Source organism: Daucus carota, chromosome 2, assembly GCF_001625215.2.
Source record: "Daucus carota subsp. sativus chromosome 2, DH1 v3.0, whole genome shotgun sequence".
Lineage (NCBI taxonomy): Eukaryota > Viridiplantae > Streptophyta > Magnoliopsida > Apiales > Apiaceae > Daucus > Daucus carota.
Genome location: NC_030382.2, coordinates 57,433,646 through 57,459,070, shown reverse-complemented (window position 1 = coordinate 57,459,070; position 25,425 = coordinate 57,433,646). Strand labels below are relative to the sequence as shown.

General features: G+C 32.9%; 2 protein-coding genes across 2 annotated transcripts; both read right to left on the bottom strand.

Moving 5' to 3' along the window:
• Positions 1–4,304: 4,304 nt before the first annotated feature.
• LOC108205729 (uncharacterized) lies at positions 4,305–7,348 on the bottom strand. The gene has a single exon (XM_017375768.2). The coding sequence runs from the start codon at positions 7,053–7,055 to the stop codon at positions 4,629–4,631; it is 2,427 nt and encodes an 808-aa protein (XP_017231257.2). The 5' UTR covers positions 7,056–7,348; the 3' UTR covers positions 4,305–4,628.
• A 4,201-nt stretch (positions 7,349–11,549) lies between these two features.
• LOC108206019 (methylsterol monooxygenase 1-1) lies at positions 11,550–14,876 on the bottom strand. Its single transcript, XM_017376178.2, has 5 exons — positions 14,368–14,876; positions 13,529–13,851; positions 12,558–12,705; positions 12,430–12,462; positions 11,550–12,044 (listed from the first exon to the last, which is right to left on the bottom strand). Exons 1-5 carry the CDS (start codon positions 14,695–14,697, stop codon positions 11,964–11,966), a joined length of 915 nt encoding a protein of 304 aa, XP_017231667.1. The 5' UTR covers positions 14,698–14,876; the 3' UTR covers positions 11,550–11,963.
• Positions 14,877–25,425: the final 10,549 nt, after the last annotated feature.

Below are 25,425 nucleotides of genomic sequence, written 5' to 3'. Positions count from 1 at the left end.
ATCTTACGAATATTTAATACGCTTATTTATAAGCGATTAGAATCAACTTTTTTATATGTGTAAAAATAAAAGAATTTATTTATTTTTGGAAGACGATTTCACTGATATAAGATAAACTCTCCATGATAAAATAAACAACGGGAAATTATGGAACCACCTATATCTTGAACTGGCTTATATCATGAATCATGATTGGCTATTCATAAGTTGTCGTTTAGTTGGCGTTGCTTCTCCGGCTTATACTCATGCTCGGTTATCTACAAGGAGTGGTTTGGTTTAAGGTTAATGTATATGGATTTTCTTCGTGCTAAACTTAAATCATACTAGGATTTAGATTTGACACTAGCTAAATTTTGGATCAAATAAAAAAAATTTATCAAACTACGTGGGTGTATTCGATTGGGATTTTAATAGATTGTTTGTAGTCTATGGATTTTAATGGATTGTATGTGATTTTGATTTTGTGCGAATTCTTGATAAAATGTTATAGAGTTGATAGGATTTAGGTATAATGCTTCAAAATCTCATTGATTTTGGTGGGATTTCAAAAAACTTAAAATACACTGAAGAATGCCACAAAATCCATCATTTTATGAAATGAAAAAAATCCATCAGCATTTAAATACCATCAGATTTTAATGAATTTTAAACAATCCTAATTGAATACCATCGGATTGTAAAGCATAATTTAAAATCCCAATTGAATACCACCAAATTTTGTAGCTAATTCAAAATCCCAATTGAACACCTCATGATTTTAATAGATTTCAAATAATCCCAATAGAATACTTTCGGATTTCATGAATGCAAAAAAATGCTTTAAAATCCCAATCCAATACGCCCCTGTAAGAGATACCCTCAAGCAGAATATATCTGTTGGTTCTTCTTCATGCCATAACTATGAGAATCAAGTATTGAGATTCACCGGTTAAAGTTCGGGAGTCGGGACCGAGAAGAAAATTATTTTATGATGAAAATTTTATCATAGAAGAAAAATATAAATTTATATTTGTTTAAATGGGTTTTAGAATCGAGGTGGATTCAGCCCGGACTTCGAATTCTGAAATCAGAAACATGGGTTGTACTCCCCAATACTAAAATGACATAATAGGTCGATTTTGGTAAAAAATAAAAAATTATTATATAAATATTAGCTTCGAGAAAATTTATCGAAGATTTGTTTGAATTTTTAATAAAATTAGAGTGTAATCGGCAAATGGGTGAATTGTTTTAAGAATTACTCAGAAATAAATTGATAATTTATATCAATAAATCGGAGATTTCCGCAACATCAAGTTGAGCTATATGTTAACAAAAAATTTTTATTGAAAAATAACAGTAGCACAGTTTGAAAAAAGAATTATTTTAGCAGCAATAAGACGTCATACCTAAATTTTAGACCATTGATATTCATTCTCCAACTTTACTTTTATGAAATTTTAACCAATGTGTTAACCACGTACAAATTATAGCTAACCAATACAATTTTTTTAAAATAAAATATAATTAATATTTCATATATTAAATTAATAATTCACATAATATGAATTTGATTATTCTTTTAAATTCTTATATTTATAAATAATGAAAAAAAGAATTGATTTTCTAAAATATATTGTAATATATATATTAGTCAGTTTTATATTATTTAGGATTTTCACAAATTCTTGCGGGATCTTTATCTCCGTTCGAACGGGGATCGAAAAGTAAATTAATACATGATAGGTGTTGGTACAAATTCAGAAATCATAATGAAACTGAATTGAATCCAAATTATTCAGATTTTTGGTTCTGAAATTGGGAGCATGCATTATGTGATGTTTGAACTTTGAACTGATAATTGATTTTTATGTAATATTTATTTGAAATGAAAATATGAGTTTCAATTTATTTCAGTTAATATAATAATGAGATATTTATAGTTTATCAAATCTGGAGTATTAAGAAATAAAATTAGTTTTAAAAAAATTTATATCTATGTTTATGTAAAAAAAGTTGTGTAAATGATGACAACATAGTATATAATTGAAATTTTATATATTAACAAAATTATTTTTATTTTAAAAATAAATATTCGGTGCGTAGCACGGGTAAAACGCTAGTACTCTTATAAGAAGTGGGTTGAAAATAATGAAATTTTAGTTGAGAAAGCCCCAGGTGTACTATAAATTGGTGAAGTGTTTACACGATGAAAAATTTGTACCAACCATAGCAAAATAATGATGAACAACTTATCTAGAAAAGTGTGTTATAGTCGGATATGATGATGAAAATACAGAAAAGGTTTTTATTCTTTGGGCTTTTAGGGCTTTCATAATTCAAAAAGGCCCACATTGTATAAACATGAACATGTCTGCTGCTTTTTACCATCTCTTGTATCCGGACACAGTAAGTTATCATCGTATGACAATACAATGGAATCTCAAACAGGTGAGCATATATTTTGTACAGTGTATTAATTTGCTTTGTACTTGCATCACTCAACTACAAGTGATCCAACAACCAGGTAAAACATTTCTTTTTCATCTACACTTTTTACTGAACATGAATAAGTAAGTTTCTGAAAAGGCCATGAACTTGAGTATGTAATATCTTGTACAGCTATAAGAAATGATAAAGTTTGCTTTTAACCACTTGCTCTGGCCTCTGCATGATGAATAATGCAGCACATAAAAGTCAATGAACTTTATTAAGTTTCTGCTTCTAAAGAAATGGTTCTGTGATTCTCATTTAGGCAGAGTAATTTAGCAAAGGAAAAATATGTTTTACTCCGATGAATTACATGCATGACTCGTGGAGATCTTTACGCGAAGAGGCTGTTTGGCTGAACTTAAAACCTGTTTCCGCTTCAGAAAGTACTATTTGCCTGCATTACATGCATGAATATACTTATAAGATTGTTGTTGAATTTTCCTCCTCTTTGTCTATGCTTTAAATGCATGATTGATTGTACCTAAAATTAGTTATAATGATGTGAAAGCGAAACCATAGCAACTTCACAGGAGTACTAGTACAAAGACAACACATGTTAAAACCGACCTATTCAAATTTAATTTGGCCTAATGATGTGAGAGATTATCATAATGTCATGTGTCATTTTTCAACTTTTCAATATTCTGGCAGTTAAGAGCAGCTCATATTCAAGAAAGGACTATCATGCATTTTCCCCAAACTAAGAAACATCCATTTCAAGAAATTTCTGACCATTATTCATGGAAAAACAAACACAGGATATAGGAACTTAGGCTCAGGGGCGGCTTGGGTTTATATTTTGATATTCCTGCATTTATCAGATAGTAGAATTTATAAATCTAACTTTATTCAAGTGCACAGAACTTAGGTGAAAACTGAGAATATTATTTCACATACGCAAAAACTTGGTCCACTGCTGGCTAGTGGCTGCTTGTAAACTTTCCTTAGTCCTGAGCTGTCTGAGACCATCAAAATTAATTAAAATCTGTTGTCTGATCACTATCAAGCATCTTGTGTGCTATTTGCCGGCATTCTTCATCTCCTTCGGGACCTCTTGTGACCATCACTGCAATCACAGGGAGCATCATCAAGTGACTTTGTAATTTGTATGGATGCCACGAGTTTCAAAAGTTCCAGAAGAGTAGCGTAAAATAATTTCTACTTATTTGTTCACATCTCCATAAAAACCAGAAGCTGAAAATACTCTCCCTTCTGTGCATGTAGCCTGCAGGGCTCAATCCTTCAAAAGATAGGATCTTCTGTCTTCGTAAAATTTCCAGATTCCAGTCACAATTTGTAAACTCTCATCTTTGTCCATGTAACAAACTTGAAACTGGTTCACCAAATAATACTCAAATCAAAAATCCAATCTTGGATTTTCTGCACAATCTGGTGTCATTGTCTAACAGTTCTGCTAAAAATAGTAAAAAGAATTGAAAGATGAGTAATTCTGGCATCCAACTTGGCTCTGTACACATAACTGGCAAAGATGATTACTAACAACAAACAAAAATAACTAACAGTCTATAAACATACATACATCTCTACATTTTCTACTCAGCTGAAACATTTATTTAATTATATCCAAGGAAACAACAAATTATTTTTGTGAAGAATGAACATAACTAATTCATGTATATCAGTAAAAGCTTTGTAACTTGTGTTCTATGTTAAACAGTGTACACAAAATTGTGCGATGATGTGCTTCATAGGTGTATGCTGCTGCAGTGTGGCAGCTATAAAGCTTCCAGAAAACGAGCATCGACAACATAATTACAGTCTTACAGATGAGTGCATCTAAACCACTTCTGTAAATAATTAGTTAAATGCAGTAAAAATATAAATCTCATATGCATTTGGTAAATAATCACCAGGAAAAAATAATTATGTATAAACAACAATTTTAGCAATGTATGTGTCACTGCATTTGTTGCTTTCACAAACATTAAAAAAGAATACCAGCACACTTATAATGAGATAAGCAGTTGCTTTAGGCTGTGCAGCAACTGAATATAGAATGTTCCTACTATATTTCACTTCCAGATAATCTGAAGTTAGAGATTAACAAGTACTAAGTACCTACCACAACTTTTGTCTTTTCAAACCCTAAATTTAAAATTCAAAATTAGGCGGGGATAGCGATAGGGGTATGAACGCTAAACGGTGGATGTATCAATGTAAACATCATTTTGCATCTCATCCTCACCATTTGCCATGGTAAAAAGCTCAGCATTCTTATCTTCTTCCTGTGAAAGGTCCCGCTTCTCCAGCTTTGAATGAGCAGCAATAAATAAAAGTTTCTGAGCCCTCTCTATTCCTTCCCTAGAATGTGCATTGCTACTTGCCCATTTTGATAGAGATATATTGCATTTGAACCCAAATGAGGTTGCATGGAGAAAGATAAGTCTTACTGCGACCTTTCCCAGTGATTTGAACTCGGATAGGTAAGTTTCCCACACAAGTCTGCTGCTATGGGGGTTAACGATTTTCATTTTTCCAGTTATCGGGTCTCTCTGCTTCAATTGTACAGCCTGAGCATACACCGGGTCAAGTCCTTCTGTTCTCCATTTCATAAGCTCCATCAGTGCAATGTGAGCCTCCTCTCGAGAAACAAGTCGGATTATGAGCTTGTCCACATCCTTCTCTTGTTCCGGTGTCAAGTATTTGAATGGCGGCAAGTACTTCCCACTTGATTCCCTGATCAAGTACAATGGATCAAGTATAAATGCAGCAGCCCAAGCTGGGTGATAATTCTTTCTGAATCTCCTCTCGATCACTCTTTCCACCAATCCTTCACCAATTTTAAAAGTAGAACACCAATCCTTCACTTTAATCCTAAGTTCATCCCAAAGTGGAAGACACTGTCCTACTCTCAGTCTCTCCGTTTCAATTTCCTGAGCCATTGCTTTAATAAGTTTGACTAACGAATGCACTGCATTCATTTCATTCCAAAACTGGGGATTCCTCATCATCTTCTCAATTTCTCGAGCAAGTGGCTCTTCCATAGAAATTATTTTATATGATTCATCATCCAACATTAACTCAAGTGCCCTAGCAGAACTTAGTATGTCTTCAACCATGGTGTATACAGGTCCAAAATCCAATCTTTCATATCCTTGATAGGGTACCCTCAATCGACCAACATGTCCATATACCTGCAACTGATATTTGTAAAAAATATTCCGAACTTGAGACTTGCTATTGATAAAAATAGCTAATCGTGAACAATTCTCGGACACATTTTTAAATATCGGAAGTTCCTTGCTCAAGTCCTTAATCAAACTATTAAACCCTTGAAACTGGCAAGTAAGGTTAACCATCCAATGATGTTGATTCTCTAAATTCCTCAAGGCCTTGGCCTTAAACTTGTCAGCAACTATACCTACACACTGCTGCACATTATTAGCACAAATTTCTAAAATCGCTTTCCATAAAACCTCCTCAGCAAACTTAGACGATACATACCCACTAGTAAAAACTGATTTACGAAACACACTAGTCCCATTCGGAAGATTCAAAGCCAAATTAACCAAATTTTCATTTCCAACACTGCCATAACTCTTTGATTTCCAACCATTAGAAGCAATCTGAAAGAACATAGCATCACGAATTCTTGCCTCAGATTCTGCCTTAGCTGCCTCATATTTAGCATCTAACCTCTCCCCACTCAATTCTTGTTGGGAAATCGGTGGTAAACCAACATGATTAAGAAATGCCTTAAACTTAGGATGGTCTAAACATGAAAATGAAACTGACCCACAACATTCATAGACCCAATCAGCTAAATAATCAAATGCTGACTCAATTTGAATCTTACTTACACCAGGAGATGCTTTTGGACTCTTGAGCTTTTTTACACTATCCTCAAACATAGCCAATGCACTCAAATCCTCCTTCCCGCCCGACAATGCCGAATGCTGATGAGGCTGCTGATTGTACAACACAATACTACTACCACCAGTCGCCGCCACTGTCACCGGAGAATACCCCAACTCAACTGACAGCCTTGCAGGATCAACAATATCAACAGGCGACACTTGATATGCACCAGCATTACTGCCACTACCACTACCGCTGGCACCGCCGCCTCGAGCACCCGAACGCCCCCCGGAAAAACAAGAATTACGCTTCCGGGGCTTAGTCTGAGGCGGTGGTGAAGGCAACCCAACAGGGGTCGGACCCGGAATTTTGACCCGACCCGGATCCAGACCCGAACTCTGACCCGGGTCGGACGTAGAAACCGACGAAATGGGCTTCGGAAGCAGATTATAATTAGGGCAAGTGCCTCTTTTGAGATGCTCAGAAGCAGTTCTTGATGGGTTTGAAGCAGAAAAAAAAGAATCACAAAGCAAACACCTCAGCTTAGCTGCTTTGGGCAGACCCGAATCCGAATTATGAACCAAAACGGGTTCTAAGTGGGCCCAATACCAAGCTCCTTTCCCTTTAATAGCTTTAGTCCTCACCATTACCAACCCTTCATACCTTTTATGCACAGCTTTAGCAGCCATTTCCTCTTTAGAAGCCTGCACCGAGTTCGACTCAGTGGGCTCATTTTCTTGACTCACTGTAGTTGTACTAGCCATTAACAACACAAAAGGCAAGTAAAGTTTTGATCTTTAAGCAAAAAGACTGTAAAGCTTTGATTTTTACTTAATGGGTTTGGCCGGAGATGTTAAACCGGTTGGTGGGTGCCAGAATTTGGACAAATGACGGCGGTTCATGGCGGTTTTCCGGCGAGTTGGGGAGGTTTATGGTGGCGGGTCGTTGAAATAGGAGAGATTCTTGAAAAAAGAGTGATGAGGGAGACAAATGTGTGTGTATGTGTGTGTAATAGAATACTACTTGAAGTGCTACTGCCTACTTATGTGGTTGTGGAATTCTAACTACAAACCTTAATTCACGCGCTTCTTGTTCCCCTCTTTCATCTTCTGGTTTTTGAATTTTGTTTCTAAAAATATGATTTTAGTAACTATGCAAAACTAAATATTTCCAATTAATAATGAATTACTGTTTTGCGAAGAAAATATTCTTATTATATTTGTCATACACATCTATACTATACTATTAAAGCCGAAACATTAAAAGTTTGGTCGGTCGGTCGGTACTTGGGCCAAAATACGGGCCTATCTATATAACCAATTATTCTGGGCCTATTTATATAAATAATTTATCTATATAACCAATTAATAATAATCCTTTTAAAACTGAAACATTAAAAGTTTGGTAGGTCAGTACTTGGGTCAAAATACGGGCCTATCTATATAACCAATTATTCTGGGTCTATCTATATAACCAATTATTCTTTTTAATTTGGGCCATAGTACGGGCCTATCTATATAACCAGATAATCCTTTTTATTGAAATATATTACTTTTTTATATTTTTGACTAAAAAACTCAATCTTCTAAAATAACATTGAGAAACATGGTAATTACTTTTTTAACTAAAATATATTATCTTTTTATAAATTTTCCAACTAAAAAGTTAATCTTTTACAATTAATACGGACATGAGCGACATATTTATACGTAAAGATGTGTGCCAAAAGTCTAAAAGTCAAATAATAAAAAATAGAGGGAATATTATTATATTGGTCGGGCGGTCGGTACTTGGGCCGAAGTACGGGCCTATCTATATATATAACCAATTATTCTTTTTAACAAAATCAAATTATCTTTTATATATTTTTTAGATAAAAAAAAAAATCAATCTTCTAAAATAATATCGAGCAGCATAGTAATTGTCTTTTTAATCAAAACGCTTTATCTTTTTTAGATTTTCTAACTAAAAAAACCGAGTTTTTACAATCAACACGGGCGTCATATATATAAAAATATAATATCATTAAATATAATTATTAATAAATAACATGTGATATTATTCAACCAAAATACATTAATAACATTATTTTTAAATACTCTAATGATCTCATATTAAAAGAAATATTACAAATCTGTCATATACTATATATTATTACACTATTAAAGCCAAAAATAAAAATTCACTTGGTTGGTCAGTTAGTTGAGTTTGGTGAATCGTTTGGTATTCGACCCACGGAGCTCTTAAATTTATAACATGTTATAGTATATTTTTTATTATCAATTAAACCAAAACATCAAATTTAGGTTAGTATGATGGGGAGGTATTTGGTTCATGCGTATGTTTTATACCATATTATTAATTATTATTAACTAAATATCAAAGGTTGATTGGTTAGTTTATATTTGAGTTTATAGGCCACCTTAAATTATAACATGTAAAAGAAAATATTTTAACATTCTCATTAAAATATATATGTTCGACCTAATTTTCAATTAGCCATTTAACGGACTTAACTATGAAGAATTTATCCAACTGTTAAGTAAAAAATTTATTAAACCATGTTATTCTATCATAATTTTATTTTTACAATAAAATTAGGTAACTTTAAAATATATATAATAAAATAACAAATAAGTTAACCGCCCATGCATTGCACGGGTTATAAGCTAGTGTATATAAAATTAGTTTTATTGATAGTTTGAAATCTCGGCTACATTGAAAAATTTCCAAGTTATTTTAATTAATCTATTTCTTTTTTAAAAATATCCATGTCTTAGGAAAAACTAAACAAAAAACATCAGTATATTTGATATATTTTAAAGAATATGGCCAAAATATTCAACGTTAATTGAAAGCTGTTGATTTTGGATTATAATTATTGTAATTGAAGTTGAATATAAAATTATAATATATTTTTACAAAGAAAAAAAATTACAACTTAAATATATTTTTAAAAGAAAATTATTTATTTAAATACCGTGTATCTTACACAAAATTTTAATTTACCCGTCCTGATATCTAGTTCATGTTATCTGCTCTGTAATCTATATTCAATAGTATCATATTCGTCTCTCATAACAGGACAATACTGTGTTTCAAAGATTAGACCAGATTTGCACCGCTTACGTCTCACAAAAATTCAGTTTTGGACTGATTTGGACTTAGTATAGTATGTATGTTAAATTAGATACAACGAATTTATCGGTAAAAAATGCCACGGTTTTATAGATATTAAAATATGAGAGTGAAGAAGAGAAGGAAGCAAACGGAGTGCCAGAGGCAGTGGGCATAGTCAGAGTCTTGAAAGTGTACTATATAGAAGTATGTATCGATGCCTTTTACTTTAATGTTATTGGGGTCTTGTTGTGGGCCTCTGCGTTAGACATTGAGAGCTTTTCTTTTGTTTGCTTCCTCTTCATTTGTACATTTATTTTGCAATAACCTATGACCCAAGAGGTAGCATACAAATTTAAATTTGCTTTCAATCATTATTTTCGTATCTTCATTTTCTTTCTCGTTATAATATTATTGTATTATCCAGCAAAGCGTTAATCGACCTACCCCATTTCTTGTTTGAAAATTTTCAAATTTGATCGGATATTACTTTGGTGCTCTTTATTTTTTAACCTCGAGTTGATTTGTTGGTCATCATAAGGGCTATTTATTTGCTCAATAAAAAAAATAATTATTTAGTACCTCAGTTTAGTTATGATAGATTATAATAGAAAATACACATTTCATCATCAAATGCATTTAATTTTGTCTAAAAATTTAAAAAATATTCTAATGTAATTTTTATATTTTAAAATACTAAAATTAGGTTTATATTTAGAGGATTACAGCCATTGAATTCAATTGATTTATGTGCGGGCATAAACACGTCAACTGTGAGAATATTTTTGAATCGGTCAACTGCTTGTTTAAGAATATTTTTAAATTTTTTTAAAGATAAGCAGCCCTCAAGCTCATTCGTAACTGTATGATGATAAATTCGTTCTTCAGTTATCTATTACAATAATTATAGAACAAATTGCTAGGCTGAAACTGTAATATTCATATTCGGACAGATGACGTTAAATTGATGATACAAGTATATCATAAAAGTGTAACTCAGAGAGTAAAGATTCCCCACACACATGTTTCACGTATAAAATATTTTTATATTTTAATCTTTATTTTAAGTGGGTGTACTAAAGTTGGACAACCACTTTGTTTGTGAACTAAGCAAATAATACAGTGATAATTCATTTATTAATAAAAAAACAAATTGATCATAACATGAGAGTTCACTTTCTGATCCTCTTTTCTCACGAGTTTTCTGTTCAAATGTATATAATCTCACATTATAACGCAATTTTCTTTCTTTAGTTGTCATGTTATCTGAGTCTCTGTGAAATAACACGGCTATGCATAAATTTTGAATTTTTTGTAAAATAAAGATATATAATTAGGAGAAAAGTAACAGCAATTCACTTAAATTCATAAATATCGCCATCAGCAGTATAAATTACCCGTCCAAAATTATTTGTTTCAACTTTTGTGCGATCACATTGATCATAAATTAATAGTTATTTTCTTTTTGACAAATATGACTTATAACCTTACAAATAATTGTTTTCTTACATTACTTCAAACTAAAATTTAATTTTAGAAAAGAAAATAGATATATTTTAAAATAATGTAATTGTTTTGATCATATTGAATGCATAATATTTAGTCACATTTTGGTCATTTGATCACCTGACCATTTGGGTATCTGCTGGTGAATCAGAATATTTAACCCATACCCAACTCACACTACTCACAACTAATCGGATCCAATCCATAATATTATAAATTTTATTTATAAATATATATATTAAACGAAAAATATACAACTAAATATCATTTCAATCTTATAACTTAATTTATATTAAATTAAAATAAAACATTTATTATTTTAAATTACAGATACAAAAATAATATAGACCTCTCTTGTTTACAAACATATAATATTTTATATTATATATAAATAATTCCAGATAATTTCTGGTAATGTTCAAATTACCCAAATTCGACTTGAAAACAATTATCTTTTTCGAATTAATTTGGATCAACCCGAAATCACCAAACCCCGACCTAAATTTGTATTTTGCGAATCCAACTGTGTCATGTAAGTTTTTTTTTTTTTTTTTTTTTTTTTGAGTAATGTCACGTAAGGTTAGTTATCGAGTATGATTTTCCAACCTCTCCGGCCAAAGCCAAAACATCGCATGTAATTTGGAATGACGGAATGAGTAATAAATATAGATGGAAACCTCATATTTGGGCCTGTACAACGAAAAAGAAGCATTGGGCCTCTACTGAGATTCGAGTTCAGCTAAAAATGAAAGGCTCAGTTCACAACCCAGAGAAACGTGATATTCTAGGAATCCTCATGCCACACCTCAGTAGGCATATGTGCAATGTGCTCAAGGGGTTGGGCAGAACTACAACTCAAGATACAAAGAACCCCGAGCTCATCGTCACCAGAACTAGAAAATACAATGCCTACAACTCTACATACCTGACTAGTAACCAGCACAAAGAAGCAACAGGAAATATCCTATAAATCCTACATGCTATGTGATAGTGCTTGAGAAGCATGCTAAATAACAACCTTCTGGAGAAGGATTCCCACGTCACGAGAACTACTCAGCTTTAGGATTTTGACCGAGGAAATTCTGTAAGCCTTGATTCTTTCCTTCATTGTTCCTTGTTCCCTCTTTCAACTGGATCAAAGAAATCGAGAAAAAATGGTTAAAAACTATGTAAACATCAATAATGATCAATAAGGTAGAGTAATTCCAGGTTTTCAGATGCTAAAGGCTTTATCATTTTAGGGTTAGTTTGACCAGAACATACCCAATAGTCATAAACCAAAACAAATACGGAATGTCAGGATATTTGGATAACCGGAAAGCAATAACCAACCACACCATATAATATGACCAGAAATTATATTGTTTGTTACATTACATTCTGATTCTACGCAAGTAGACCTGTAATCTAAGGATTTTATGGATAACTCATGCTAAAACTTTGACCCTTCGATCATCCTATCCTTTCCTAACCTGTAATGCATAGGTACAGTAACAAAGCTACTTATAGTATTACCTGCTGAAGAAGTCTCTTTTGATACCGGTAGCCCTGATGGATTCATACAATCAGAATAACATAAATCAGTCCATAGCGAGTCTATATCTGAACACAAGCAACAAAAGATAGCTGCTGGTTTATAATACCTTGTCTGTTCCATAGATGTAATCACAGTATGTGAACACTGAAGCAAAGTTGCTGTGACTTTGCCCACCAACATAATGATGATAGTCATGGTGGTCCGCACCACCATAAAAGGGAATGAATTTTGTGGGATTCCAAGGAATATCGTACCTGTATATTGACATCACCCCATAGCATAATGTCATCACAAGATAGAGAAGCACAATATTTGGAAGACTCATTTATTATCTGGTTCCATGGACATCTAATCTAATAGTTAAAACTTATAGGTAAACAAAATAAGATGAAAAAGACGATACTGCACACTAGAATATATAGTTTAGTTTGCACAATATTTTAGCAAGAGGTGAAAATAGATTAATGAAACTTAAGTAGAAAGATTGCGATCACAATATAAGTTCTCATGGTAGCAGAAAGTATAGATAGGTAATGAATATGCCAAACAAAATTACCAAGCTTCCACAAAATACTTTACTTCAAAATAAAGCCCTTTAAATATGTGATATATAAAATTCCATCTTTTCCTTCCAGGAAAACAGAAATAATAAATTAAAAACATGGCCATTGGCATTAAATACTTTACATATGTAGGTAAGCAGCTTTATGGTGATTTAAGCTATTGTTAGCAAGAGTACGGTGCATTTATCCGGTACATGACCAGAAGCCCAAGTATATTTTGGGCATTGAGCCAAAAAAATCCACAGCATGCAGTCACATAATAGAATTCATATGTATGTGCACAGGAAGATGGAAACATGACAAGTATATCCTTGAGAAAGAAATTAATAAAACACCAACACATAAAGGTCTAAAGCGATATATTTAGTGATTACTAGTAATGATTATACCAATTCAAGTAACTCAATGACATTAACACAGTTATCATTTTACATTGGCAAAAGTAGACAATGACACTAACATAATAAACTAAATCAATAATGAAAAACAAGTAGGGTCAATAAAGAGATCATACCCACTATGAGTCTCAATAGCCTCCATCTGTCTCAACGCAATCCACAACCAGAAAGTAATCATATGCCCCGGAACCATTGCTGGTCCAAGAGCTGATGGAATCCCTAGAATCAACACCTCAGCCCAATGCGCATATGGAGCTGCAAACGCGATAGGAGCAGTATATTCATGGTGAACCTTGTGAATCTTCTCATACCCCCATTTACAGTGCAGAAATCTATGGATCCAATAATTTGTATAATCCTCCACAACAAAATATACAGTCAATTGTGCAACAATCTCATAAATTGAAGGTAAGGGCAAACTTGTCCTTATTCCAATCATCTACAAAATCACATCATAAAGCAATCAAATTAATACTCGACCAAAATAGAACAATACCATGTTTCATACTATAAAAAAAATATTATTGCATTTCTATAATCCCTAGCAACAAATCACAAAGCCATCCGAGTTATCTGAATGCCATATTCAAAACCAATATACCGAAACACACACACAACACAAAGTCAAAATTGTCATCAGTAATCTACAAGTCTACAGCTCACAAATACACTTCTACTTTTTTATCAACAAATCATCAACAAAGACATAATATCAATCGAATAATCTACAAAGTACAGATTCAATCTTACATCTACGGATCACTACTTCAGTTCAAATCATTATTTTCAATCCGCATCCACCTCACTAAATCACAGTCCCTACACACGTACACACCACTAAAATCTATCACATCATTCCCATATAACATCGCAATTTAAATCACATCATAACCCATAAACATCAACCAAAACACCGAAATTAAAACCAAAACAGCTCAAATTCACGAAAAATTACTTGAATCGAAGGATACGAAACGAGCTGCAGCGGACCGACAACCAGCACGAACATCCTCATCACATCTCGATAACACTTCATCTTCTCCCCAAACGAAAGTTGCACTTTCGGCTGAATCTTATAAACACCAACACTATTTCCGAACAAATATTCAATTAACACGTAATATAAAGGACATAGCGAGAATATAATGAACAGGAATAGAATATTGTAACAGTATAGCAAGTAATCCGATTTGTTCGCTGTGTGATTGAGCCAGAGTGTCTCCGCCGTGGTTAGGGTTCTGCCGAGGGCGGATTCCGCCGCGGAGACGGTGGTGTACGGCAGCATCGCCGGCGGAGTGACCGGAGAAGATGATGTGGAGTGAGATTGATGTGGAGAGTAATTACAAACACTAGTGTGCGTCAGTGTGTAGATGACAGCGTGGATGTGTGTGTGATGTGTGATTATTTATGCTATACTCGTTGAATGAATCCAATTAGTACTTCTCCACCTTTTTTTTTTGACATATTGGACTGACGTTTGTCCCCGTTTGGGTAAATAATAAGAAGAAATCACTTATTTTAAGTTATTCATAATTTATTTTAGTTAGGAAAATTTTAGGTGTTTCCGGATTCTTTTTAAAATTTGAAGTAATAACGTCTCATGTTATATGCATAATGATAATAATAAAATTTTATATGAATATAAAATTTTCAATTGAAGTTAGTTATTTTATCATATTGAGATAAAAATTTAAGATAAAATTTAGAATATATCGTTTAATGTAAACTTTGTTTTGGATATACACGAGTCACATAATCAATGAAATCATAATTTATAATAAACAAATTTATATAAATTATAATATGAATGATATATAAGTGTGAAGAAAAAATGAAATTTCAATAATAAATTATTTGAGTTATTTGAATTTAATTTAGCCATTTTAGTGTTATTTTTAAATATAATAATATATTTATTATATAATTATTTTTTTGTTTTAATTAAAATAAATAATAAATAAACTTGATAAAATCTAAATACATTGTCATAAATATCAGAATTCATCACCTTGGCTATGATAACATTAATAATAATGTGTAAAATTCTATAAATAATTTTTTTAGTGCTTAAACTTCATACGTAGACTTTAAATATCGATTTTCAGTTCAGTAACTCACTTATACATTAAGCCAAAAATCAAAAGTCAAATTGTAGCAGAGAGCTACTCCATCTTGCTAAGGTAAACATCAGCTCATACACCTACATGTAATCGGGTAAAAATGAGGTCTTCTTATACATAAAGTTTTCCATTCTCTCTAAAAGGTTTTATCTTTCAAGTTTGCTCATACCAACCCTCTACATCTGTATGTCTTCCAAAGTGTGGTACTGTTTCAGTCTGAAATGGTTGCAAACTTGCAATGACAGCTGCATTACTAGGAAGTAAGGAAGAAAAATGTTCAGGAGGACAAATTTGTGGTAACCCAAACACCAAAGCTCAAATCTCCCAGTTGAGAGCATGCAGATAAAATGCTAGACAATGTCATTTTATCAGGTTGAATATTTGGGGTTGAATTATATCATTGAATAACTGAAGTGCCTCCCAGGCCTTGCTATTTTGGGAAAAACAAGCTATCGTGGCATTGTACAAGACTTGATCTTTCTCATCCATTTTACGGAACATCTCATTGGCACATTCAACGTTCCCACATCCCGAGTACCTGGCAATCATAATAATACAAGAAACATTGTTCTCTTGGGCAGTAAATCATAAAAGGCTCTTGCTAGTTCAATTTTCTAGCAGTTTACATATCCACCGATAATTGCATTCCAAGAAGCTGTATTTCTTTCATGCATCTTCTGGAACAGAGAATATGCGTGATCTATATTCCCTGTCCTCGAATATCCTGTAATCATCGAATTCCAAGATATAACATCCTTCTCTGGAATCTCATCAAAGTTCTGAGCCATTCATAAGTTCCCATTTTTCAGATACCGTAACCCAATTAGTGATGAATTCCAAGAAACCACTTTTTATCTTTTCATATCATCGAAAACCTTGCGTGATGTCTCAATATCATTAAGTTTTGAATAGGAATCCACAAGAGCTGTTTGAACATAAAAATCATCAGAAAATTCATATTTGTGAATTTGACCATGACTGAGATCCCACCCCAAATATCTTTTAGCCTTGCACATGCCTTAAGAGCAGATGACACGGCAAAAGTGCTTGGTAATAGTCCTGATCTCTGCATATGTACATACTGAGAAAAAGCCTCAACAAATTGCCCAATTAGAGATAAATCGCATGATGTACACCCACAAAGAAACATCTGGATTTTGCATGTGCCGAAGGAATAACTCAACATACCTAGACGTATCTTTACTGTAACTACATGAAGAATTGAGAAGTCTGTGGAGCACCAATCTCTCTAGATAATTAAGACTATTGATGAGTACTACTGCCTGAATTTGCTTTACTTGTTTATCAGTCAGAGTCTTCTCCAACAATCTGATACTTTGGGAACCAGAGTCACCATTATATGTTATGTACTTAAGTCTAATCTACTCCATCATGAGCTATATAACCATACACTTCAAATCATTGTTGGTGGCACAGGTTGTTAGTATCAGATACAAATGGCAAGCGTGTCTGCAGAATTCTGGTTCCACATGAAGTGTCAAGACAAGCAATCTAAATACAGAACTCCAAATGTAAGTGAACGAGACTAAAAGTTCAAACTGATAACCAAATATGATTGACCAATATATGATTGTACATTTGTAGAGAGATTTTGGGTCTATACGGCATCCAAAGCACATAAGATAGCAGAAACCGCACTACCCTTCTTGAAATTACGAAGTTTTTGACAAAAGAGAAGAAGATCTCTGATTCATGGTCCGAAATGAAGAACGCTGCCAGTACAGTCTCAGATAAATACAATATCACTTCTCTTAATAGCCGCTTCTCAGAGAACTCGATCCCATGCAAGTCCTGGATCAAGCATTCTTTAAAGACACTGCTTAGATTTATTGTATCAATTTCGGTAAAAAATATATAAACAGAAAACTCTTTTTTATGGCATTGACTATAATTGATTGTTGAATTTTAAATTTTTATTGCATTCTTGTTAATGTTGATGGTTTAGGATTATGGATTATGGTTTTATCAGTTTTAATGCATCAAGTTGGAATAATTTGAGGCAGGGTTCAAGTCAAGGAGAGAGTTGGGTAATTCACGATAATTTACCAGAAGCCTTATTTGTTAAAGATTAGCAATGCAATTACACAGCACATATATGATTGGTGATTTACCAACATATCAAACTGAATTTAACAACTAGCAAATAGAATATTAGATCATTAACTAAAATAGTGAAGCATCATTCTATGGCGTTCCCAAATTCCGTCAGTTCATAATTTTGAGTTGAAGTTTCTACGGCATCAGCATCATCAAGTAGGACTAACATCTCGATAAAAGGTCGTGCATGCTGCAGTTGACGGCTATTATAGTACACAATGCCGTCGTATTCTCTACTAAATGTCGTCACGTTGTAGTCAAGCTCTTTTACAAACTCCTTGCAATATTTAGTCTGGGGACTCCATGAGACTATCCCTGTATCATTAGGCTGGATGTGCTTATTATGCCTGTCCGGCTTGGGGAAAAGAACTTCACCATTATTTCTCAAACCTACGACATGTTCAAGATTGAAACATATATCCTTTTCCAGATCAACTGTATATAACTTGTTTAGACTTTGATCATATACTTGGACCATACAACAACGATAGATATCCTTTGAGCCCGTAAATCTGGATCCGAAAACAGCAAGAGTGTGTTCACCAAGAGCTGTCAAGTAGAAATTTGACAGCTTCGTATCTGGAGCCTGATTATGTCCTCTGCAGAAGGTATTTTGTTTACTAATATCGTGTTTTTTTTAATTGCCTATCTTGTTTTTAGATGTTGAGATTAAGAGGGGTGTATTGGATTGGGATTTTAAAGCATTTTTTTGCATTCATGAAATCCGAGGGTATTCGATTGGGATTGTTTGAAATCCATTAAAATCTTGAGGTATTCGATTGGGATTTTAAACTATGCTACAAAATCTGGTGGTATTCAATTGGGATTTTAAATTATGCTTTAAAATCCGAAGGTATTCAATTGGGATTGTTTAAAATCCATTAAAATCTGATGGTATTCAAATGCTGATGGATTTTTTTTCATTTCATAAAATGATGGATTTTGTGGCATTCTTCAGTGTATTTTAAGTTTTTTGAAATCCCACCAAATTCAATGGGATTTCGAAGCATTGTACCTAAATCCTATCAACTCTGCGACATTTCATCAAGAATCCGCAAAAAATCAAAATCCCATACAATCCATTAAAATCCATAGACTAAAAACAATGCATTAAAATCCCAATCGAATACACCCCCGTAAGGTTTTTGTTGTTGCAGATGGAAGATCCTTTTGTTGAGGTCAATGAGGAAAGATGCTGCTCAAGAAGCCAAGCGGAAGGCAATGGAAGCAGTCTGTGAAGGTATTCTACTTTTTTTTTTATAATTTGTCAGTTGAGCAGATTCAGACAATCTATGAAGATTATATCTGTTTGTAGCTGCCGAATATTTGTAATAAGTTAGACTTCATTATTTAATTTAAGAAAAATCTGAATCTAACGAGTATCTCTATAGTTGTTCTGGTATGACTGCTTGAAAATGGTACTCGGGGCTCGGGGTGGGGAGGAGGATGTCCTCGAGGAACATACTTCTAGGCACTAGTTCCAGTTAACATTACATTGAACAGCATGAAAAAATCAAGTTCTGTCAATCACATAACTTTTCCGTTCAAGTTTTTAATGTATAAAATTGAAGCTGGACATTCATTAATCTGTGATGCCTTATTACAAGAGTAAAATCACACGAAACATGAGCAGTGCAGGTAAAAAAAGTACTAGTAAAACCTATGCAGAAGATACTAGTAATAGTTCCTAGACAGTGCTTGTAAAAATATTCTTCTTACTAAGAGATTGTCTTCCAAAGTTTCCAAACCTCTAAGTATCAATATGACCGTCGTCGACGAGGCAAGTGATCATTTCATCTTCGGTGATAGTGTCATTAAGGAACGGATGATCCAGAGCTTGCATTGGGGTGGGTTGTTTTTTGAAATCCGCAAAACAAAAGCCAAGAAATGATACGAACTCCTTTGAGAAACGATCTTTGTTGCTGGTAAGTGCAGAGGCAGCAGGAGTCATCATCGCAGACCATGAGTTGTGCATCTTCTTTTCTTTTGTTAGGAACCTTGTGAGTTCAAGAAGGGTAGCGTGCCATCTTAAATCAGAAGTGATTTCAATTCCGTACGCCATCCGTAGACCCAAGATACCAACACGCTAAGTAAAGGCTTTATCCTGATCCAGGTTTTCCTGATCAACTTTTCATCAGCCTTGCTGGTGGAGAATGGCTTATAACTGAAGGTGCAACCGCGATTCTGATGAGCTTTGCTTCCGTGTCCAGATAAATTTGATCGGCTTCCAGCATTGTATGCACAAAGTTTTTAAAGCCCGCCGTGGAACAAATTAAGACCTGTTTGATAACAACTTTCAAGAATTTCTCTGGCCAGCTGCCGTCCAAAAACTTTACCTTAGCGAGACGTGTGTATTCAATTGGAAACACAATGCAGTTAAAGTCTGATTCGTCATCATGAAAACTGTGTCTAGATTCAAGTCCAGATTCAAGAAAGTGGCAGTCAAAATCATGGGCATTTGGGACAGTCATAGCCCTTATTCTGTCAACTCCTTCGAATGCAGGGGAAGTAAAATCAGAGGCGGATCCTGATATAGGCAAGAGGGGTCGTTGACCCCCTTAAATTTTTGTTATTAATTTTATATAATTACATAATGTCTTGAAACGGTAAAAAATTACATAATCTGAATATTAAATTTTTGTTATCTATTTAATCATTTTGATATCCACCATTCTGATCAAGGTGGACATGACTTATTTATGTTGTGCAACGGTAACATAATTTGAATATTAAATTTTTTCATGTGTTTATTCTGATTAATCATCGTTACAAAAGATTGTATACGACCTCCCTTACTTTCGGAGCTGAATCTGCCCATGAGTAAAATCACACCGTAACGTCTGTCTTCATCATCGATAGCTTCACGGACGTAGAGGGGATCCTGATATTGTACGTCGTAACACCATCATGGATATTTAAGAGACTGAAGAGATGAAAAGAGAGGGAGAGGCAGGGAGGGAGTTGTAATGTTCTGGATAGTAGAGAATCAAGATTTGGAAATATGGAAATAGCGAGTTCTTGGTTGATGGACTGAAAAGAGAGGGAGAAAGAGGGAGGGAGTTGTAATGTTGTGGATAGCAAGGATTAAGATTTGGAGATGGCAAGTTCTTGGATTAAATCAAAGGGAGGGGAGGGCGGAGTTTGGGTACCAGAGATGTGTTGTAGAAGGAGAGGGAGGGAGGGATAGAGATGAAGATTGTGTGTTAGTTAGGTATGAAGAATAATCAGACGGAGAGAGAGCGAGAGGGAAGGGAGGGAGTTTGAGTTTAATTTGTGTTCGGGAGAGAGACGGAGAGACTGTTGTTGCAGCTTTTTGTATTTATAAGATCAACCGCCAATCTTCCGAATATTCGAAAAACGGTTAGTTGCAGGGTTAAAAATGGGGTGGGGAAAATGAAGAACCCGCCACGAATGGGGCAGATCCGCCCCGCTAATATGAGGAATGGGGTAGTGACGGGGAATGATTTTCTACCCCGTCAAAATATGGGGGCAAATATGGTATTTGTTGAATCCCCGCGGGGATTCCCCGCCCCGCCCCGCATATATTTAATATAAATAAATAGTTATATTTAATATAATATATTTATTATATTTAATATAATATATTTATTATATTTAATATTATTATTTTATAATATACAAAATTATAATTTTACAATGTATAACATGTCTCTTTAATTTCTATTATATTTAGTTTTTTGCTTTTAATATACATGTCTCGTATATTTTTATTAAATTTTGAAGAAAATTTCACTAAATTTTAAAGTAATTATTTAAAGTGTAATATTATAACGGCGGGACGGGGTGGGGCGAAATTATATTAAATCCCCGGTGGGGCGGGGATGGAGATTAAAAATAAATCCCCGCGGAGAATGGGGCGGGGACGAGATAGGAAAAATATATATGGGGCGGGTCTGGGAAATGAAATCCCCGCCCCATTTTTAACCCTAGTTAGTTGGGCTGTGCCATATTCATTATCTACTCAATTCACTCGAAACTCTTTTTTTATTTATTTATTTTAATATATTACGTATTAGAAATATAACTTTTTTAATCTATTTATTCAAATTATTAATTATTGTTGAGATATTAAATTTATCATGCTTTAACATATTAACATTTAATCCTATTTAAATTTTATTTTCTAAAAAAATTATTCTTAAACTACATGTTATAATATGAATTTATTTCATAATGGTACGTTTTATTTTAATAAATTTAGGAAATTATAATTTGAAGATACATATCAAAATTTAAAATGAGTACAGTATCAAAGTATTTGTTTCTTTTTAAAATGTAAGCGAACAGAGTTAGGTCCCATTGGTTTGATTAATTAAGAAATTTCACGAATTTAAACTTAAAGTGGGATTTACTTGTCAAAAGCATTAACTAAAAAGAATTTTGGGATTTACTTATCAAAGACATAAATTAAAAAATTTCATGGTGTGCTGCCATTCGTACCAAGTTCAAGTTCAGTGAGGAACTAAAAAGTTGCAGCCTTTTTCCGAGTGGGAAAAAACCTGCTCTTGGTCCAAATTACCAGGACAAATATTCATCAGAGAAAGTCAGAAAGAAAAGCCAGTTTGCATCACATAGACCAGTGTTTTTAACATGGTCACAAACTGGCATGCGACTATTTTCTTCCCCTGAAATAATTATTCAAACCGACAGATAAAAAACCAGAGCAAGAATTTAATTAGAAAATGGAGCTCAAAGTAACAAAATAATTATTCTCTAGTGTCGCCGCATAAGTAAATCCATTACTATATGATAAGTCAACAATTGCCAGCTAGTAATCAGATATTTAGGCAAGAACAATTATAGTACTAGGAGAAGCTTTTCGACAAGTTGACAACAAATTCGAGAGCTTCAGAAGTTCAGCAAACGAAGTAGAGCTGTAGACATTAAAATTTCTAATAAGTACTATCTCCATTCTGTCCAAAACAACAGCATTCTCGAGCAAAAACTCGACCAGATGGAGAGAACAATTTGATATGCGAGCTCCGGATATACGAACAGTTCTCAAGTGGTTAATAAGACACTTAATTTTGTTAGTCAAACACCCACGTAATATTATATATTATAAAATAGTTATAAATTTGAAAACAGTATATTTTATATCATTCTACAAAGACGCAAATATATATGTGGCGCCTCTCACATCGCTCCATTCTATTTTTCTAATTTTCTGGAATTTTTGGATGAAAAATATCAAAAATTAGAACTACCTTTTTTAGTTTCGGGTATATTAGAAGCAAGTTTCAGAATCTGATTTTGTTTCAGATTATTTATGGAATATAGTAGCTTAGAACTACCTTTTTTAGTTTCGAGTATATTAGAAGCAAGTTTCAGAATCTGATTTTGTTTCAGATTATTTATGGAATATAGTAGCTTGAAAATTTTAATCTAATTTTGTTTCAGATTATTTAATTATTGGAAAGAGTAGCACGCAAGTCTCTCTGCACCTATAAATACCCGTATAGATTGTAGATTGTAGGGTTTTGATCATCTGAACACAACCTCCTCTCCCTCAATACTACAACCCTACCTCTCTCTGGTGATAGTTCTCTTGCTCGATTTCTAACTCGGTGGTACCGTTCTTCTGCAACGATAAGTGAATGCTGTTTATACAGTATTAAAAAAATAAAAGTTGTTGCAAGAAAGGTAGTTATAGACCACTATGTTAGAATCGACAAATCCAAACACGAGAAAAGAATATAGTCTTAACATGATATTGATGGATGATATCTATAAATTAATTGTTAGTGATGTATGTTTGTTGGTTATTATTTTATAATATTTGTTTTGTTCTTCAGATATGTTTGTTGTTATTAATTTTTATATGATTTACTTTGCATACAGAAAAAAAAATTATTCCTGCATTATTTGTTTGCTCCGTTCAAACAATTTTTAAGTGAAGGCTGTTTATACAGTATTAAAATATAAAGGTTGTTACAAGTAAGGATAGTTATAAACCGCTATCTCACGGATTTAAGTTACATGTTTTTTTGCACAAACAATAAAAAAATTGGAGTAAGTTGACAATGTAAGAACATGATTACTTTAAAAAAAAAAAACACAAATAAAATTAAGATTAATCGTGTTGTAAATTGTTAATTACATGTATGAATTTATTTTCATTTTTTCATCATGAATTATAATCCAATTCTACAATTATATATATTAGTATTAGTATTACATCAAGATTTTTATAATATAAAATTTATTTAATCCTACAAATATTAATTTTGAAACATTAATATAGTTTTTATAGACAGCCACAAAATTATTTTATTCTAAAAATAGTAATATTAAATAATTAATATAATTTTTATAGACCGCCGCAACGCGCGGCTTATAGTATCTTGAAAGTTTTAATCTGATTTTGTTTCAGATTATTCAATTATGGGAAAGACAGATTATTTATGGAATATAGTAGCTTGAAAATTTTAATCTGATTTTGCTCAGATGGAGAAGCAAGGGGCGTGTAGGTGGCGCCTCTCACATCGCTCCGTTTTATTTTTTAATTTTCTTGAATTTTTAGATGAAAAATATTAAAAATTAGAACTACCTTTTTTAGTTTCGGGTATATTAGAAGCAAGTTTCAGAATCTGATTTTGTTTCAGATTATTTATGGAATATAGTATCTTGAAAGTTTTAATCTGATTTTGTTTCAGATTATTCAATTATGGGAAAGACAGATTATTTATGGAATATAGTAGCTTGAAAATTTTAATCTGATTTTGCTCAGATTATTTAATTATGGGAAAGAGTAGCAAACAAGTCTATCTCCACCTATAAATACCCGTATAGATCGTAGTATTTTGGATCATCAAAACACAACCTCCCCTCTCAATACCACAAATCTACGCGATAGTTCTCTTACTCAATTTTTAAAAGAGAAGCGAGGGGCGTGTAGGTGGTGCCTCTCACATCGCTCCGTTTTATTTTTTAATTTTCTAAAATTTTTGGATGAAAAATATCAAAAATTAGAAATACCTTTCTCTTGCTCGATTTTTAACTCGGAGGTGTCGTTATTCTGCAACGATAAGTGAAGGCTGTTACAGTAAAGGTTGTTGCAAGCAAATGTGGTCATAGACCGTTATATTGGAGTCGACAAATCCAAACACGGGACAAGAATATAGTCTTGACATGATATCGATGGTTGATGTCAATAAATTAACTATTAATGATGTATGTTTGTTGGTTATTCTTTTATAATATTTGTTTTGTTCATCGGACGTCTGTTGTTGTTAATTTTTATATTATTTACTTTGTATACATGAAAAAATTATTCATGCGTTATATGTTTGCTCCGTTCAAGCAACTTTTAAGAGGGTAGTTATATTTAAGTTAAATGTTTTTGTGCACAATCAATCTAAAAAAATTAGAGAAAGGTGACAATGTAAGAACATGATTACTTTTCCAAAAAAAATAAAATTTTAAGATTCGTCACGCTTTAAATTGTTATTTACGTGTATAAATTTATTGTCATTTTTTCACCATGAATTATAGTCCAATTTTGCAATTTTATATATTAGTATTTGTATTACATCAAGATTTTTATAATATAAATTTATTTAATCGTACAAATATTAACTTGAAACATTAATATACTTTTTATAGACAGTCATAAAATTATTTTATTATATAAATATTAATATTGGATCATTAATTTAATTTTTATAGGCCGCCGCAACGCGCGGATTCTCAACTAGTATATTAATATTATATTCATATATAATATTATAAAAATGTGTTAATCATAATATATA